Source organism: Nomascus leucogenys, chromosome 15 (assembly GCF_006542625.1).
Source record: "Nomascus leucogenys isolate Asia chromosome 15, Asia_NLE_v1, whole genome shotgun sequence".
NCBI lineage: Eukaryota > Metazoa > Chordata > Mammalia > Primates > Hylobatidae > Nomascus > Nomascus leucogenys.
This window is the reverse complement of record NC_044395.1, coordinates 24,453,319-24,469,706: the sequence shown is the minus strand read 5'-3', so window position 1 is coordinate 24,469,706 and position 16,388 is coordinate 24,453,319. Positions and strand designations below refer to the sequence as shown.

The 16,388-nt window shown below is 42.0% G+C and overlaps 1 protein-coding gene across 2 annotated transcripts in view; it reads left to right on the top strand.

The window, feature by feature from the left end:
* The first annotated feature begins 260 nt into the window (after positions 1–260).
* Positions 261–16,388, top strand: part of FDX1 (ferredoxin 1) — a 33,791-nt gene continuing 17,663 nt past the window's right edge. The window contains exons 1-3 of one of the 2 annotated variants that reach the window (XR_004033675.1): positions 261–677; positions 6,198–6,322; positions 14,638–14,881. Coding sequence is in view for 1 of the 2 variants with exons in the window: in XM_003253472.4 (XP_003253520.2) it covers positions 493–677; positions 6,198–6,322 (310 nt within the window). In the remaining variant the exon portion in view is untranslated. The remainder of the gene's footprint in view (positions 678–6,197; positions 6,323–14,637; positions 14,882–16,388) is intronic. The other variant, XM_003253472.4, reaches the window with a different exon arrangement.

Sequence of the window (16,388 nt, the reverse complement as noted above, 5' to 3'; positions counted from 1 at the left end):
ACTCCAAGATGACACAATTTCCCAGTTTTTTTTTTTTTTTTTTTTTTTTTTTTAACGGCTGGGGGATGGGGGGATGCGGAACAGAACACAGTGGTCTAGCTAACCGGTTTCCGCTAGACGTCCAGCTATCTTTCAAAATATTTTGTTTCTGCATGGCAACTCCAGCCGCTAAAAAAGCATCCAGCTTACGACGGAACCTGGAGGGTTGGTAAAGGCCCCCTGCGGTGGCCCCGCCCCGTGGGACCGGGCGGCGTGGGCGGGAGAGGCGGGGCGGGGCCGCACTCTGCTTGCCAAGGTCTTTATAGGTCACCCGGAAGGCACGCGGAGCCTCGGCGCGCTGCTCCCAGCATTGTCTCTCCGCCACTCCAGCCCCGCGCCCCTCGCCGCGGCCCTCGGGCGTCTGCGCCGCAGCTGCTGCCCCCGCCTCTTTGGAGTCTCTCGCGGCCGCGAAGCGCGGCCTGCGTCGCTTCCGGAAGTTCCCGACCGCCGGCGATGGCTGCCGCTGGGGGCGCCCGGCTGCTGCGCGCCGCTTCTGCGGTCCTCGGCGGCCCGGCCGGCCGGTGGCTGCACCACGCTGGGTCCCGCGCTGGAGTCAGCGGCCTGCTGAGGAGCCGGGGGCCGGGCGGGAGCGCGGAGGCGAGCCGGTCGCTGAGCGTGTCGGCGCGGGCCCGGAGCAGGTAGGGCGCCGTGCGGGCGCGATCGCCGGCGCGGGCCGGGGTCCCCGGTGGGTGGCGCCTGGCTCGCTGGGCCGAGTCTCTGGTTCCAGTGCCTTCTGGGCGCCGGACCCACAGCCCGGAGGCCTACCTCTCGCCTCGCTCTTCTGGGGTGCTCTCGCGGCTCCGTCTCGCTATTCGGTGGCGTCGCTGCCTCCCTTCCGTCGCACCGCAAAGTTCCTTCCCGCATCACCCACTCCCGGCGGGAATCGGGGACCCTGGACGCCCAGCTCCCTTTCCCAGCGCCTTCCGTGCCCTGAGGAAAGCCGGGATTTGGCTGCTGCTTGTTCTCCGTGTGATTTGTCTGGGATCTGACCTTTGCTTTGCCCGAAACTGGCAGTGACCTTCGCGACAGGCTCCCCTGCTGCTGTCCTGGCCTGACACTCCTGCCAACTGTTTTTTTCAGGGCCTTGCCCTGCTTTGGGAGGACACCCAGGTCCCAGGTCTTTGTCAGGGGGTGTCCAGGTAGAATACACCCAGCCCACACCCTCTGCTGCCCTGTAGGCCCTTTGCTAGTTGCTCAAGTGTTGAAAGCCCCTGCGTTGAAGTAATCTGCTGGGACTTGAAACTTGGCTTTGGCACGGATTGTCTGCTGTGCCTAACTTGGTCAGTCCTTAGGAACCCAGTTTCCCCATTTGCAAGTTGGAGGTAATAACAGTGTAGACCTGCTATGGTTAATTGAAGAATAAATGAGTTAATACAGCGATACAGGTAGTCTTGTGCCTAGCACGTAGTGAGGGCTCAGTAGATGCCACTTGGTAGCAGCAGCAGCCTCTTAGGCTCACAATGTTGAGGGTTTTGTTTTAAATATTGAAAGAGATGTGAACAATTTATCCCAAATGTGTTGAAGTTTTAGGTTCTTGGGCATATTTGTTTTTCAAAGACACTACTTAGATATACTAGAGATAAAATTTACACATAATTTCCAGCAACATGGTGGCGATTTATATAATGCAGATCTCTGGACAGCTCTTTGACCACATGATGTAGGGTAGCAGGAATCGAGAACTAGAGGGAGAGTGTGTTGGATTTGTATGCTGCTTTTTCAAGTTTCTTCTTGAGGTCTCTGAGAGCAGGGTCTAAGACTTTCAGTCATCTTTTCCCCAGTAATCCCGTTATCTAGTAGTGGGTGCTCCATACATTTTTGTTGTGTGAACTTTGGGGGAAATCAGGGAGAAGGCAAGCCAGATTTATTTGTTCCTGTTTCCTCTGCACTTCCCTCCTTGTCTTTGACCAGTGTGGGTGCCTTGCTTTCTGTTACACAATGGATGAGTTTTGGACAACTGTATAAATTGGGACAGATATGGAAAATGCTTGTGTAACTGGTATAAGGGAACATGAATGTTTTTGTAATAATTGGGAGTTACCTTTCTCAGATTTGTTTTTTGGATTTGGATATGTCAGGTTGTCTTAAAGGGAAGCACGTCTATTTCCTCATAATCCTGCTGCCCTCTTTATTGGCACAATTTCTATTCATGGTCTTATCATTCCTCTTACAGACTTTGGAGCTACAACTGGATTTTCCCGTTCTTACTGTGTTAATGAGACTTGTGCTGTAACTATGGTAACTACTAATCACATAGGGCTATTGCAGTTTAACATAATTAAAGGTAAATAAAATTTAATATTCAATCTCCCAGTTACACTAGCCACATTTCGAGTACTCAGTAGCCACATGTGACTAGTGGCTACCGTATTGGACATTGCAGGCATGTGTGGAACATCTTTGTTATGGCACAAAGTTCTTATGGACAGACAGAGCAGTAATAGAAACTGTAGTTCTGTCTTTGAAGTTTAACAACTCCATAAGCTGTCAGTAATTTAGAGTCAGAAAAACTCCTTTTACTCTAAAATACCGTGACACAAGGGGGTTTGCAGTGATTTAGGTAGCAAAGATCTTTCACGTGTATTATTTCATATGACTCTTAAGACAATTCTATGAGGTAGGGAGGGTAGATAAATGGGAATAAAAATTTCATATTAAGTAACTGGCAAAACTAGGACTAGAACTCAAGAAGTTTTTGTGGATTTAAAAAAAAATTTAAATTTCTATTTATTTTTAAAATTTCAGTAGTTTTGGGGGCACAGGTGGTGTTTGGTTAATGGGTTAGTTCTTTAGTGGTGATTTTGGAGGTGTTGGTGTACTCTTCACCTGAGTGCAGTGGTGCCATCATGGCTCACTGCAACCTACACCTCCCAGGTTCAAGCGATTCTCGTGCCTCAGCCACCCGAATATCTGGGATTACAGGCGCGTGCCACCACACTTGGCTAAGTTTTGTAGTTTTAGTAGAGATGAGATTTCACTATGTTGACCAACCTGGTCTCGAACCCCTGGCCTCAAGTAATCTGCCTGCCTCAGCCTCCCAAAGTATTGGGATTATAGGCATGAGTGACCACTCCCGGCATAGTGTCTACATCTTCTGACTCTTAGGTTCCATACTCTTTCAAATGAAGAATTGCCTTTTTCTTTCGTTTGCGCTTCCTCTCCTCTTCTTTGGTAAACCTGTTAATACTCTTACTTGGCAGTTTTTTGTAGGGCTGTTCACCTTTAATACAGACCAACAGGTTGGGCTTCTTAGCAAAAGGGCTTGGTCTTTAAATAACAGTTATTAATCAGTGTGTGTTGAATTCTACTATATGTTACATATTTTGCATACATTGTCAGAACTATAAGATTAATGTTGTCCAATTTTATAGAAGGGGAGGCTGATGTAAAAGAGATTTCGAATTCCTTTGCTGTAAGCTTAGCTCTAGAGTGCTTCAGAAGAACAGCAATGCTAAAACCTCTGGCTTTCAGTAGCATGTATAAATGATGGAATTCTTTCTAATGTGCTTCCTGTAGCTTTAGCTACCAGGCATTTGTTGATGTCAAATCTCTAGACTTCTCTGCTGGGCTCAGACCCATACCATATTTCCATCTGGCTTTTGGACATTCTCATCTGGCTTTTTCATTATTAAATTCAGCAGGTCTAAGCTTCAACTTATTTCCGTCTTCCCCAAAGTTCCTTTGCTTCCTGTCTTAAACCTAGGTTAAATGGTACCACCTAATTGCGTGAGCTGGAAATCCCAATGTTTTTCTTACCCGCTTTTCAGTTTATCTTATGTAGATGGTCACTAAAACCTTTCGGTCTACCTCCTGGATGTCTGTTAAGTCACTGCGTTCTCTGTCCCTGATTAGTTTGTGCTGTTTTGATAACCTCCAAAGTGGCCTCCCTGCCTCTGGGGTATTTTCATTCTCATCCATTGTACTTTGAAAAAAATGGCAGTTATTCATGTCAAAAATCATGAATAATATGTGGGAATACTAGTTTTAAAGCTTGTTTTGGCTGTGAGAAGAAGTTGGAGAGCCCAGGCCCTTTTGAGGAACATTCCGGTACACACACACCCTTTTGATGAGTTTTAATGAGTAGAATCCTGTTTTTTTTCCAGTGTTATAATATTAGGGAGGGCATTATCCAGTGGGGCTTCAGTTGCCTCATTTGTGAAATGGAATCACTGGACTTGATAACTTTCAAGATAGTTATGGCTCTGAAATTATTTAATTCTGAGTTTTACTTATATTAAAGATTTGTTTGATGGGCTATTGCCATCTATTGGTAGTAGTAAGAATAACAACTCATTATTTTAAGTTGAAGAGAATCTTTTCAAGTGTGAGGTAAAAATTAAAATGACCACTGGTGGAGGAATAAGGATCTAGCTGCTAGTATAATGTCTTCTCAGATTTTGGAGGGATGTTTGTGAGAAGTGAAGGAAATTTAAGTCAGCCAGCTGATAGCTAACATACTATCTTAAAAAACATGTAAGGAGGCATTTATCTTACAGATTCAAACAAATAAAAAACTTTTTATAGTCCCTTTGATTTGTAAGTATACAATGTGGACTGAAATGAGATGTCAAATACGCAGAAAACTATTAAACAACGTCTCTCAGCACTGGAACAGCAATGCAGTCGCCCTATTGAGAGCAGAATGATTTGCTTTTTTTTTTTTTTGGAGACAGAGTTTCACTCTGCCACCCAGGCTGGAGTGCAGTGGTATGATCTCAGCTCACTGCAACCTCCGCCTTCCGGATTCAAGCAATTGTCCTGCCTCAGCCTCCCGAGTAGCTGGGATTACAGGCATGTACCACCACACCTAATTTTTGTATTTTTAGTAGAGACGGGGGTTTCACCATGTTGGCCAGGCTGGTCTTGAACTTCTGACCTCAGGTTCTCCGCCCGCCTTGGCCTCCCAAAGTGCTGGGATTACAGGCATGAGTCACCATGTCCGGCCATGATTTGCTTTTTAAAAGCCCACTACAACCCTGGTTAGTCTTTTATGGACACATTCATGTTTTTCAGAGAGCTGTGTGATGACTTTTTTTGTTTTTTTTTTTTTTGTTTGTTTGTTTGTTTGAGACAGGGCCTTCAGCTGTTGCCCAGGTTAGAGTGAGATGGTGTAATCATGGCTCACTACAGCCCTGAACTTCTGGGATCAGGTGATCCACCTCAGCCCCCTGAGTAGCTGGTACTACGGGCAAATACCACCGTGCCCTTTATTTTTCACATACCTACAACCATCTCATTTTTATTTTTATTTTTTGTAGCGATAGGGTCTCTCTGTGTTGCTCAGACTGGTCTCAAACTCCTGGGCTCAAGCAGTCCCCTGCCTCGGCCTCCCAAAGTGCTAGGAGTACAGGTGTGAGCCACCACACTTGGCCTTTTCTTTTTAAACGACAGGGTCTTGCTGTGTTGCCCAGGCTGGAGTGCAGTGGTGCAATCATATCCCATTGCAGCCTCTTCCTCCTCCTGGGCTCAAGGGATCCTCCCATCTCAGCCTCCCAATTAGCTTCGACTACAGATCACGTCACCACACCTGGCTAATTCTTTTATTTTTTGTAAAGATGGGATCTTGCCATGTTGCCCAGGCTGGTCTCAAACTCCTGGCGTCAAACGATCTTTCCACTTCAGCTTCTGAAAGTACTGGGGTTATAGGTGCAAGCTACTGCACTGGCTTGTATGAGAGTAAAATAGAGTTCATGAGTGATAATAATTGCTAAATGTTTTGTAACTGTGACCATTAGGGAGACATATACTGAGACCACCAGGTGGCGTTGATCAGGTAGTCATTGCCATTTCCTGTAAGGTAGTAGAGCTTATTACCTGGTAGGTGGGTAGATACATATGCCTTTGATTTGTCATGCCTTCTTCCCAAATAAGCTTTGGAAAGAAAAGAAAATACTTTCGACTAGGCATGGTGGCTCAGGCCTGTAATCTCAGAGTTTTAGGAGGCCAAGTTGAGAAGATTGCTTGAGGCCAAGGATTTGAGACCAGCTTGAGCAACATGGTGACACCCTGTCACTACAAAAAATAAAAAGAATTAGCCAGGCGTGGTGCTGGGCACCTGTATTCCCATCTACTCTGGAGGCCTTATAGGCTTGTAACCAATTATTTTAAATTATGTTTTGAAATTACTAAAAATACTAAAGGACTGCTTTCTTTTCCAGCTCAGAAGATAAAATAACAGTCCACTTTATAAACCGTGATGGTGAAACATTAACAACCAAAGGAAAAGTTGGTGATTCTCTGCTAGATGTTGTGGTTGAAAATAATCTAGATATTGATGGCTTTGGTGAGTATGAAACATTTCTTAAAATGCATAAGTGAAACTGTTAGGTTTCAAATTTTTATTTTTATTTTTTTTGAAAAAGAAGTTTAACCTATAGCATGCTATGTAAAATATTAACATTTAGGATGTGTTAACGTTATATTCTTGTTGATAAAGAATAATAGAGTGACACTGTTGTTCTGTTCTTTGTACATTTAAATAAGTCATGGCCAGAAATCTGCTGTGGCCTCATTACCTTACTATTTATGTGTGTGATGATGCAAAGCCGACGGTAGGGAGTAGAGTTAAAAGATACCAGGTTAGAGAGAATAAATGTCATAGCACAGAGCGGTACTTAAATATCTTGAATATCTTCCTAGGAAAGGTAACTTATCCTAGAAAGTGATTTATTTAGAAAGTTTTCATTTTTAGACTTCTGACCATATGCCTTAACTACACGTGCAAAGCCTGTGTTCCTGCAACTGCCCTTTTACACTTCCTCAGGCGTACCCTGTATATCACCTGTCAGTTTTGTTCAAGCACTGTGTGTTTAGATTAGCAGTTCTCAGAGGGTTTCCTTGACCATTAGCATTAGTGTCACCTGGGAAATGCAGATTCTCAGACACTCCTCCCCCACCCACCGCCCCTATCCCTGCCCCAGACTTACTGAGTCACAAAGTCTGGGATAGGTCCAGCATTGTATGTTGTAACAGCTGTCTGTGTGATTTTGATGCATGTTCAAGTTTGAGAACCACTGGTCTGGAATAAGGTTCAAGGAGCATATCTGTCTCTGCTTCTTTCAAGGCACTGTTCACATTACCCTTTAAAGAACCATTTCTAGATCAGAATTAATTTATCTTTCTTCTGTTTTCCCATGATGTATTAAATCTACCTCTCTTTGTTAATGCTTGTAACAGTTTTCCTTTTTAGAGAGAATGGCTGTCTCTCTTATTAGATATTAGTCTTTGTGTACTCTATGAGGTTACCTGAGTAACCTCATGGAGTAGGCTTTGTCCAGAGTTGGCACTCAATAATATTTGCTGAATATCTCTTTAAACATTTTCTGAGGCAGGATCTTGCTCTGTCACCCAGGCTGGAGTGCAGTCGTGCAATCACAGTTCACTGCAGCCTTGATCTCCTGGACTCAAATGATCCTCCTGACTCCGCCTCCTGAGTAGCTGGGACTGCAGGTGCACCATCACACCTGGCTGAATTTTGTATTTTTTGTAGAGACAGGGTTTTGCCACATTGCCCAGCCTGGTCTTGAACTCCTGGGCTCAAAAGATCTTCCTGCCTTGGCCTCCCAAAGTGCTGGCATTACAGGTGTGAGCCACCATGCCCATCCGTGAATACTAAATCTAATTTTTTTTTGCTAGTTTTAAAATAATTATAACAACTAGAATTTGAGTGTATACTGTATTCCAGCATATGTTAAATGAAGTAGTTTTTTTTTTTAACTCTCCATTTGATAGTTGAAGAAACTTGAGTCTCATGGAAATTAAGTTTCCCTGGTTATACATGCAGCAAGTGAGAGGGCTAAGACTCAATCCTGTCTTGAAGTCAAGATGGTATATCTCATTGTGGTTTTGATTTGTATTTCTCTGGTGATTAGTGATGTTGAACATTTTTCCATATGTTTGTTGGCCGCTTTTATGTCTGTGTCTTCTTTTGAGAGGTGTCTGTTCATGTCTTTTTTTTCCAACTTTTATTTAGATTCAGGGAGTACATGTGCAGGTTTGTTAAATGGATGTATCATGTGATGCTGAAGTCGAGTGTGAGTGATCCTGTCACCTAGGCAGTACGCTTGGAAACCAATAGGTAGTTTTCCTCCTTGCCCCTCTCCCTTCCCCCTCTGGTGGTGCCCAGTATCTACTGTTCCCAACTTTATGTCCATGGGACCCAGTATTTAGCTTGCACTTATAAGTGAGAACACTTTGCTTTTCTGGTTCTGTGTTAATTTACTCAGGATAATGGCCTTGAGCTGTATCCATATTGCTGGAAAGGACATAGTTTTATTCTTTTTATGGCTGTGTATTCTGTGGTATATGTGTACTACATTTTCTTTATCCAATCCACCATTGACAGGCAGCCAGATTGATTCCATATCTTTGCTATTATGAATAGTGCTGAGGTAAACATACAAGAGCATGTGTCTTTTGGTAGAATGATGTGTTTTCCCTTGGGTATGTACCCAGTACTGGGATTGCTTGGTTGAATGGTAGTTCCATTTTTAGTTCTTTGAGAAATCTCCAAACTGCTTTCTGCAGTGGCTTAACTAATTTACATTCCCACCAGCACTAAGTGTTTCCTTTTCTCTGCAGCCTTGCCAACATCTGTAATTTTTTGACTTTTTAATGATATTCTTTATGACTGGTGCGAGATGGTATCTCATTGTGGTTTTGATTTGCAGAGTGGAGTATTTTTTCATGTTTCATGTTTGTTGACCACTTGTATGTCTTCTTTTTTTTTTTTTTTTTTTTAACATTTATTTACTTATTTTTGAGACGAAGTCTTACCGTCACCCAGGCTGGAGTGCAGTGGCGCAGTCTCAGCTCACTGCAACCTTCACCTCCCAAGTTCAAGCGATTCTCCTGCCTCAGTCTCCCGGGTAGCTGGAATTATAAAGGTGTGCCACCACGCCCAGCAAATTTTTATATTTTTAGTAGAGACAGGATTTTGCTGCATTGGCCAGGCTGGTCTTGAATTCCTGACCTCAAGTGATCCGCCCACCTCGGCCTCCCAAAGTGCTGGGATTATAGGCGTGGGCCACAATGCCTGACCTCTGCCCGCTTTTTAATGAGGATATTTGGTTTTTTGCTTGTTAATCTGTTTAAGTTCCCTATTGATTCTGGATATTAGACCTTTGTTGGATGCATAGTTTGTGAATATTTTTTCTCATTTTGTAGGGTGTTTACTTTGTTGATAGTTTCTTTAATGTGTCGAAGCTCTTTAATCAGGTCCCATTTGTCAATTTTTGTTTTTGTTGCAATTGCTTTTGAGGACTTAGTCATAAAAATTCTTTGCCAAGGCCAATTTCCAGGAGAGCATTTCTGAGGTTTTATTCTAGGACTTTTGTAGCTTTAGGTTACATTTAAGTCTTTAATCTATTTTGAGTTAAATTTTGTATACAGTGATAGGTAGGGGTCTAGTTTCATTCTTCTGCGTATAATAGCCAGCAATCCCAGCACTGTTTACTGAATAGGGAGTTCTTTCCTCATTGCTTGTTCTTGTTGACTTTGTCAAAGATCAGATTTTCTAGATGTATGACTTTATTTCTCGGTTCTCTATTCTGTTCCTTTGGTCTGTGTCTAGGTTTTCTAGTTTGTGTGCATGGGGTGCTGATAATAGTCTCTAGGATCTTTGTATCTTTATGGGATTGGTTGTAATGCTATCTTTGTCATTTCTGATTGTGCTTATTTGGATCATCTCTTTTTTTTCTTTGTTAATCTAGCTAGTGGTCTATCCATTTTGTTTATTCTTTCAGAAAAGCAACTTTTGGTTTTGTTGATCCTTTGTATAGATTTTTGGGTCTCAGTTTTGTTCAGTTCTGCTTTGAGTTTGGGTATTTCTTTTCTTCTGCTAGCTTTAGGGTTTTTGTTTTTCAAATTCTTCTAGGTTAATGTTAGATTGTAAATTTGAGATCTTTAACTTCTCAGTATAGGTGTTCAGTGCTCTAAACTTCATCTTAACACCACTTTTGCTGCATCCCAGAGATTTTGGTATCTGTGTCTCTGCTTTTATTTATTTCAAAGAATTTTTTGATTTCTGCCATATGGTGGAGCCACTTTAGCTGGTAGAAATATTTTCTGATCTTTGACAGAAGTGGGGAAACCATGCTATTGTTTGTGTGCATTGGAAGTTGTGGCTGTTGTGCTGTTGAAAAAATTTTTAATCTTAATATCTCATAACAGTGTTAACTAAACTTTCATTTAGTGATGGTGTGGTACTGAAATACGTCCCAAATCAATAACGTTGGAATGTATGCTAAACATGATCTAACACAGAAAAAGGCTAAACAATCAGCCTGACATTTGGTGCTGTTAATTTAGGTGTAGATACTGTAAAGACAAAAGTACTTAGAAAATAGGATTTTAAAAAGGCATTACAGTAGGAATATTTTTAAGCTCACAAAAAAATCACTTGGTGAAGGGTAATGGAAAACAATAGTGGTGGTCTGGCTGTGTCCACACCCAAATCTCATCTTGAATTCCCACCTGTTGTAGGAGGGACCCAGTGGGAGGTAATTGAATCCTGGGGGCAGGTCTTTCTTATGCTGTTCTTGTGATAGTGAGTGAGTCTCACAAGATCTGACAATTTTGTAAGAGGGAGTTTCCCTGCACAAGGTCTCTGCTTGCCTGCTGCCATCTGTGTAAGATATGACTTGCTTCTCCTTGCCTTCCACCAGTATTGTGAGGCTTCCTCAGCCACATGGAACGGTAAGTCCATTAAACACTTTTTCCTGTATAAATTACCCAGTTTCGGATATGTCTTTGTCAGCAGTTTGAAAATGGACTAATAAAGCAAATTGGTACCAGGAGTAGGGTGCTGCTGAAAAGATACCCCAAACGTGGAAGCGACTTTGAAACGGGGTAACAGGCAGACATTGGAACAGTTTGGAGAGCTCAGGAGAAGACAGGAAAATATGGGAAAGTTTGGAACTCCCTAGAGACTTGTGGAATGGCTTTGGCCAAAATGCTGATAATGATATGGACACTGAAATTCAGGCTGAGGTGGTCTCAGATGGAGATGAGGAAATTGTTGGGAATTGGAGTAAAGGTGACTTGCTACGTTTTAGCAAAGAGACTAGTGCATTTTGCCCCTGCCCTAGAGATTTGTGGAACTTTGAACTTAAGAGATGATACTTAGGGTATCTGGCAGAAGAAATTTCTAAGCCGCAAATCATTCAAGAGGTGACTTAGGTGCTGTTAAAGGCATTCAGTTTTAAAAGGAAACAAAGCATAAAAAAAGTTTGGAAAATTTGCAGCCTGACAATGCAATAGAAAAGAAAACCCCATTTTCTGGGGAGAAATTCAAGCTGGCTGTAGAAATTTGGATAACAAATGAGGAGCTGAAAGTTAATCCCTGAGATACTGGGGAAAATGTCTCCAGGGCATGTCAGAGATCTTCATGGCAGCCACTCCCATCACAGGCCTGGAAGCCTAGGAGGAAAAAGTGGTTTTGTGGGCTGGGCCCAGGGCCCCCTTGCTGTGTACAGCCTAGGGACTTGGTGCCCTGCGTCCCAGCTGTCCCAGCCGTGGCTGAAATGGGCCAATGAAGAGCTAGGGATGTGGCTTCAGAGTGTGCAAACCTGAAGCCTTGGCAGCTTCCATGTGGTATTGAGCCTGCTAGTGTACAGAAGTCAAGAATTGGGGCTTGGGAACCTCCACCTAGATTTCAGAGGATGTATGGAAATGCCTAGATGTTCCAGGCAGTAGTTTTTTGCAGAGGCAGGGCTCTCATGGAGAACTTCTGCTAGGGAAGTGCAGAAGGGAAATGTGGGGTTGGAGCCCCCACACAGAGTCCCTATTGGGGCACCGCCTAGTGGAGCTGTGAGAAGAGGACCACTGTCCTCCAAACCTCAGAATGGTAGGTCCACTGAAGCTTGCATGGTATGCCTGGAAAAGCCACAGACACTCAACTGAGTGGTGTGGAGCATTTTTTTCATGTTTGTTGGCTGCTTGTATGGCTTTTTTTGAGAAGTGTCTGTTCATGTCCTTTGCCTATTTTTTAATGAGGTTGTTTTTTGCTTGTTGATTTAAGTTCCCTGTAGATTCTGGATATTAGACCTTTGTTAGATGCATAGTTGGTGAATATTTTCTCCCACTCTGTAGGTTGTCTGTTTACTTTGTTGCTAGTTTCTTTTGCTGTCTAGAAGCTCTTTGTTTAATTAGGTCCCACTTACCAATTTTTGCTTTTGTTGCAATTGCTTTTGGAGACTTAGCCAAAAATCCTTTGCCAATCCAATGTGTAGAAGAGTATTTCCTTGATTGTCTTTTTTATAGTTTGAGGTCCTACATTTAAATCTTTGATCCATTTTGGGTTAATTTTTGTATATGGTGAAAGGTAGGGAGTCTAAGTTCAGACCTCTGCATATGGCTAGCCAGATATCCCAGCACCATTATTGAATACGGAGTCTCTTAAAAAGAGTAAGTGCTGGCCGGGCGCGGTTGCTCATGCCTGCAATCCTGGCACTTTGGGAGGCCAAGGCGGGCAGCTCTCTTGAGGTGAGGAGTTCGAGACTAGCCTGACCAACATGGTAAAACCCTGTCTCTACTAAAAATACAAAAATTAGCCAGGTGTGGTGGCATACACATGTAGTCCCAGCTCCTTGGGAGGCTGAGGCACCAAAATCACTTGAATCTAGGAGGCGGAGGTTGCAGTGAGCTGAGATCGCACCTCTGTACTCCATCCTGGGTGACCGAGCAAGACTGTCTCAAAAAAAAAAAAAGCAAAAAACAAAAAACAAAACAAAAAATATATATATATATGTATGTATGTATCTGCAGAACAACCTCTGAGCTGCTCCTCTGGGCACACTGCCTATGGGGTAGCCCTGCTCCACAAGGAGTCCTACTTCTTCTGCTGCTGCTATACGCTGCTGCTTCAGTGAAAGTTGCTATTTAACACGACCGACTCGCCCTGAATCCTTCCCTGGGCAAAGCTAAGAACCTTTCTGGGCTAAGCCCCAATTTTGGGGCCCGTCTACCTTGCATCAATTCTGTATGAATTTTAGAATAGTTTTTTTATAATTCTGTGAAAAATGATGTTGGTAGTTTGATAGGAATAGTGTTGAATCTGTAAATTGCTTTGGGCAGTATTATTTGCTTATTTTTCTGATGAGGTATTGTTTATTTTTATAGGTTAGCAAAAGCTCTTTAAATGTCCTATTTGATAAAAATTGTGAAGACGAAAATTTTAAAGATTTATTTAAATGGCTTCCAACTGCTATTTTACATGAAGTTACATATTCTCAAAATAGTGTAAAATACTTTTTGCATAAATAATTTGTGTGGATTCCTTTATATTAATTTCTTCTAAATTAAAACATAAGTATTATGATCTTAATACTTGAAAGTATTCTTTTAAGTTTTTAAAAGTATTTTTTTCTTCATCACCTGTGACTATATATTACAGTACAGTTTTTTTTTAAACTGCGGGTGAGAACTATTACAGGGTCACGAAATCAATTTAGTCACTCCCAACTAGCATTTTAAAGAAATCAAAAAGAACAGAACATACAAAAACATACCATCTTTTGCAAGGGTATTATCTTGTGAAACGTTTATTTAGCTATTTTACAAGTATATATGTACTGGGTCATGATGTAAAATGAAATTCGTACTGTGAGTCACAGTTAAATAAAGTTTTTTCTGAAAGTCATTGGTTGGAATGGAAGAATGTCCTGCCTGGGCTTCTTTCCCAGCTCTATCACTTTTTCAGCTTTGTGACCTTGGGTTGGGTATCTAACCTACTCATTACTCATCTTTTCATCTGTAAAGCAGGGATAATATTAATATCTACCTCATAAAGTTGCTGTAAAGATCAAATGAGTAAATCCAAGCAAGTGCTAAATAAATATTAGTTAATATTGTTAACATAGGTATTAATACAGATTGATTGTTCATTATAGCAAATTTTAAAAATACATTTAAAAAGAATTTAACACTTCATATCATCACACAGAGATAAGCACTGAAATAATCTTTTTTCCCAATACCCAAGAAATATAGAAAATTTAATGTAAATATAATTTAAAAATTCTGCTGGTATCATAGAAATTCACATATTCAGACTCAGAAGAAAAGCTTTAAAGATGAAGTATCCTGACATGTCCACAAATCTTTGTATTTAAAGATAAGCTTGAGATAAGTAAGCTAAACTAGATTCACCAAAGATAGAGTTAAGCCTAAGCTTCTTTCTAGAATAAAGATGAGAGAAATGAAATGAGGAAGGGTGCAATGTTATCGTTATAAAGAAGAGCTTATTACCACAACATTATGGGGGCAGCTGTTTCATTAATTCCTAAGGCTGAATTCAGAAGCCCATCTAAATACTGCACTTGTCATAAGTCATACAGATGAACACCATACTCTAAACATGGCTGACCGAAGTACTTAGTTTCTTTACAGTTTCTCCCTGGGTGATCTCATCCGTTCTGTGACCTTAAATCCTTTCTAGATGTTGATAAACTCTTAAATTTACGTCCTTAGCTCAGACCTCTCCTCTGAGCCCTGATTTACAGATGTAACTTCTTGCTTTACATCTCTTCTTGGAAGCCTAACATATTTAAAACAGCTTTTGGCTTTTTTTCCTCCTGATGAAACCTGTCCTTCCTCGAGTCTTTCCTATCTCAGTAATGAGCACCACCCGGCTGTTCGAACCTGAAACCATAGAGCACCATTCCTTCCTCTGTCTCCCCAACCTGACATCCAGTCCATCGGCACCTCCTGCCAGTTGTGCCCCCAAGATTCACCTCCAGCACGTCCTGTTGGCTCCATCCCTACAGTCGCCACGTGGGGCTGGCTAGCCACTGTGCGCCTGGAGCTGTGCTAACCTGCTTCTGCTCTGGAGTTTAACAGCCAGGTAATTTGTCCTAACAGAAATCAGACATAGTCCCCTGATTAAAAGCCATGAGTGGGCCAGGCACAGTGGCTGATGCCTGTAATCCCAGCACTTTGGGAGGCCTAGGTGGGTGGATCACAAGGTCACAAGTTTGAGACCAGCCTGGGCAACATGGTGAAAACCCGTCTCTACTAAAAATACAAAAATTAGCCAGGTGTGGTGGCACGCACCTGTAATTTCAGCTACTTGGGAGGCTGAGGCAGGAGAATTGCTTTAACCCAGGAGTCAGAGATTGCAGTGAGGTGAAATTGCACCATTTCACTCCAGCCTGGGTTACAGAGTAAGACTCCATCTTGAAAAAAAAAAAAAAAAAAAAACCCAAGATCACGAGGTCAAGAGATCGAGACCATCCTGGCCAACATAATGAAACCCCGTCTCTACTAAAAATACAAAAAACAAGCAAGCAAACAAACAAAAAAAACAGCTGGACATGGTGGTGCATGCCTATAATCCCAGCTACTTGGGAGGCTGAGGCAGGAGAATTCCTTGAACCAGGGAGTCGGAGGTTGCAGTGAGCCGAGATCGCACCACTGCACTCCAGTCTGGCAGCAAAGTGTGACTCCGTCAGAAAAACAAACAAACAAACAAACAAACAAACAAACAAACAACCATGAGTGTCTTCCTTTTCACATAGGATAAAATCTGTATTCCCAGCCGTAAAAGGCTCTGCATTATCTGGCCCTATCTGCCACTCTTCCTCTTTTTTGTTTTTTTTCTCATTGTTCTTTGTCTCACTTTGGTGATACTGGCCTTTTCTCAAGAGCTTGAACTCACCCAAAATTCGTACCTTTGAGACTTTGTATATACTTTACCCTCTCCCTGAGACACATCCCTCTCTCTTCCCATCCCCAAAATTTAGCTTTTCATCTATCAAATCTCAATTTATATACTTCCTTAGCGAGCCTTTGCCCAGCCACCCAGTCTAAAGTAGTGGTTCTCTTGTTACCCTGAACCCATTATCCTCCTTCTCAGCATCTTGTTCACTTGTTTCATAGTATTTGTCACACTTTAGTAATTGTATATTTCTTGTGTATCTTTCCCAATAGACTGCGATGAGGGATAAAGTCATTCCTGTTTAATTCCTCATTGTATATGAAATGAAGTAATAAGTGAACAAATGAATAAAAAGGGACAGTCATAAATTTTGGAAACAGTTCAAACTTATAAACATTCTCATTGCCAACTTTTATATTAATATAGATCTTTTGGATGATGCAGGTAACCTGTTTTCAGAGTGTATCATAATATTCTGTCACTAGGGGGCAGTTACACACCTGAGATTCAACTTACCTAGTGTACTCTCAAGACATTTTTTTTCTTCAATATTACCTATTTTCTTCATGTGTCTGTTTTGAGGGAAATTATACAAATTGGAAGATCCTGATTGTGTTTGTATAAGTTTATATTTATTCCCCTCATGCTTGAGTCCCTATTGATATAATGTATTTCTGACTATGCTAGATCAATC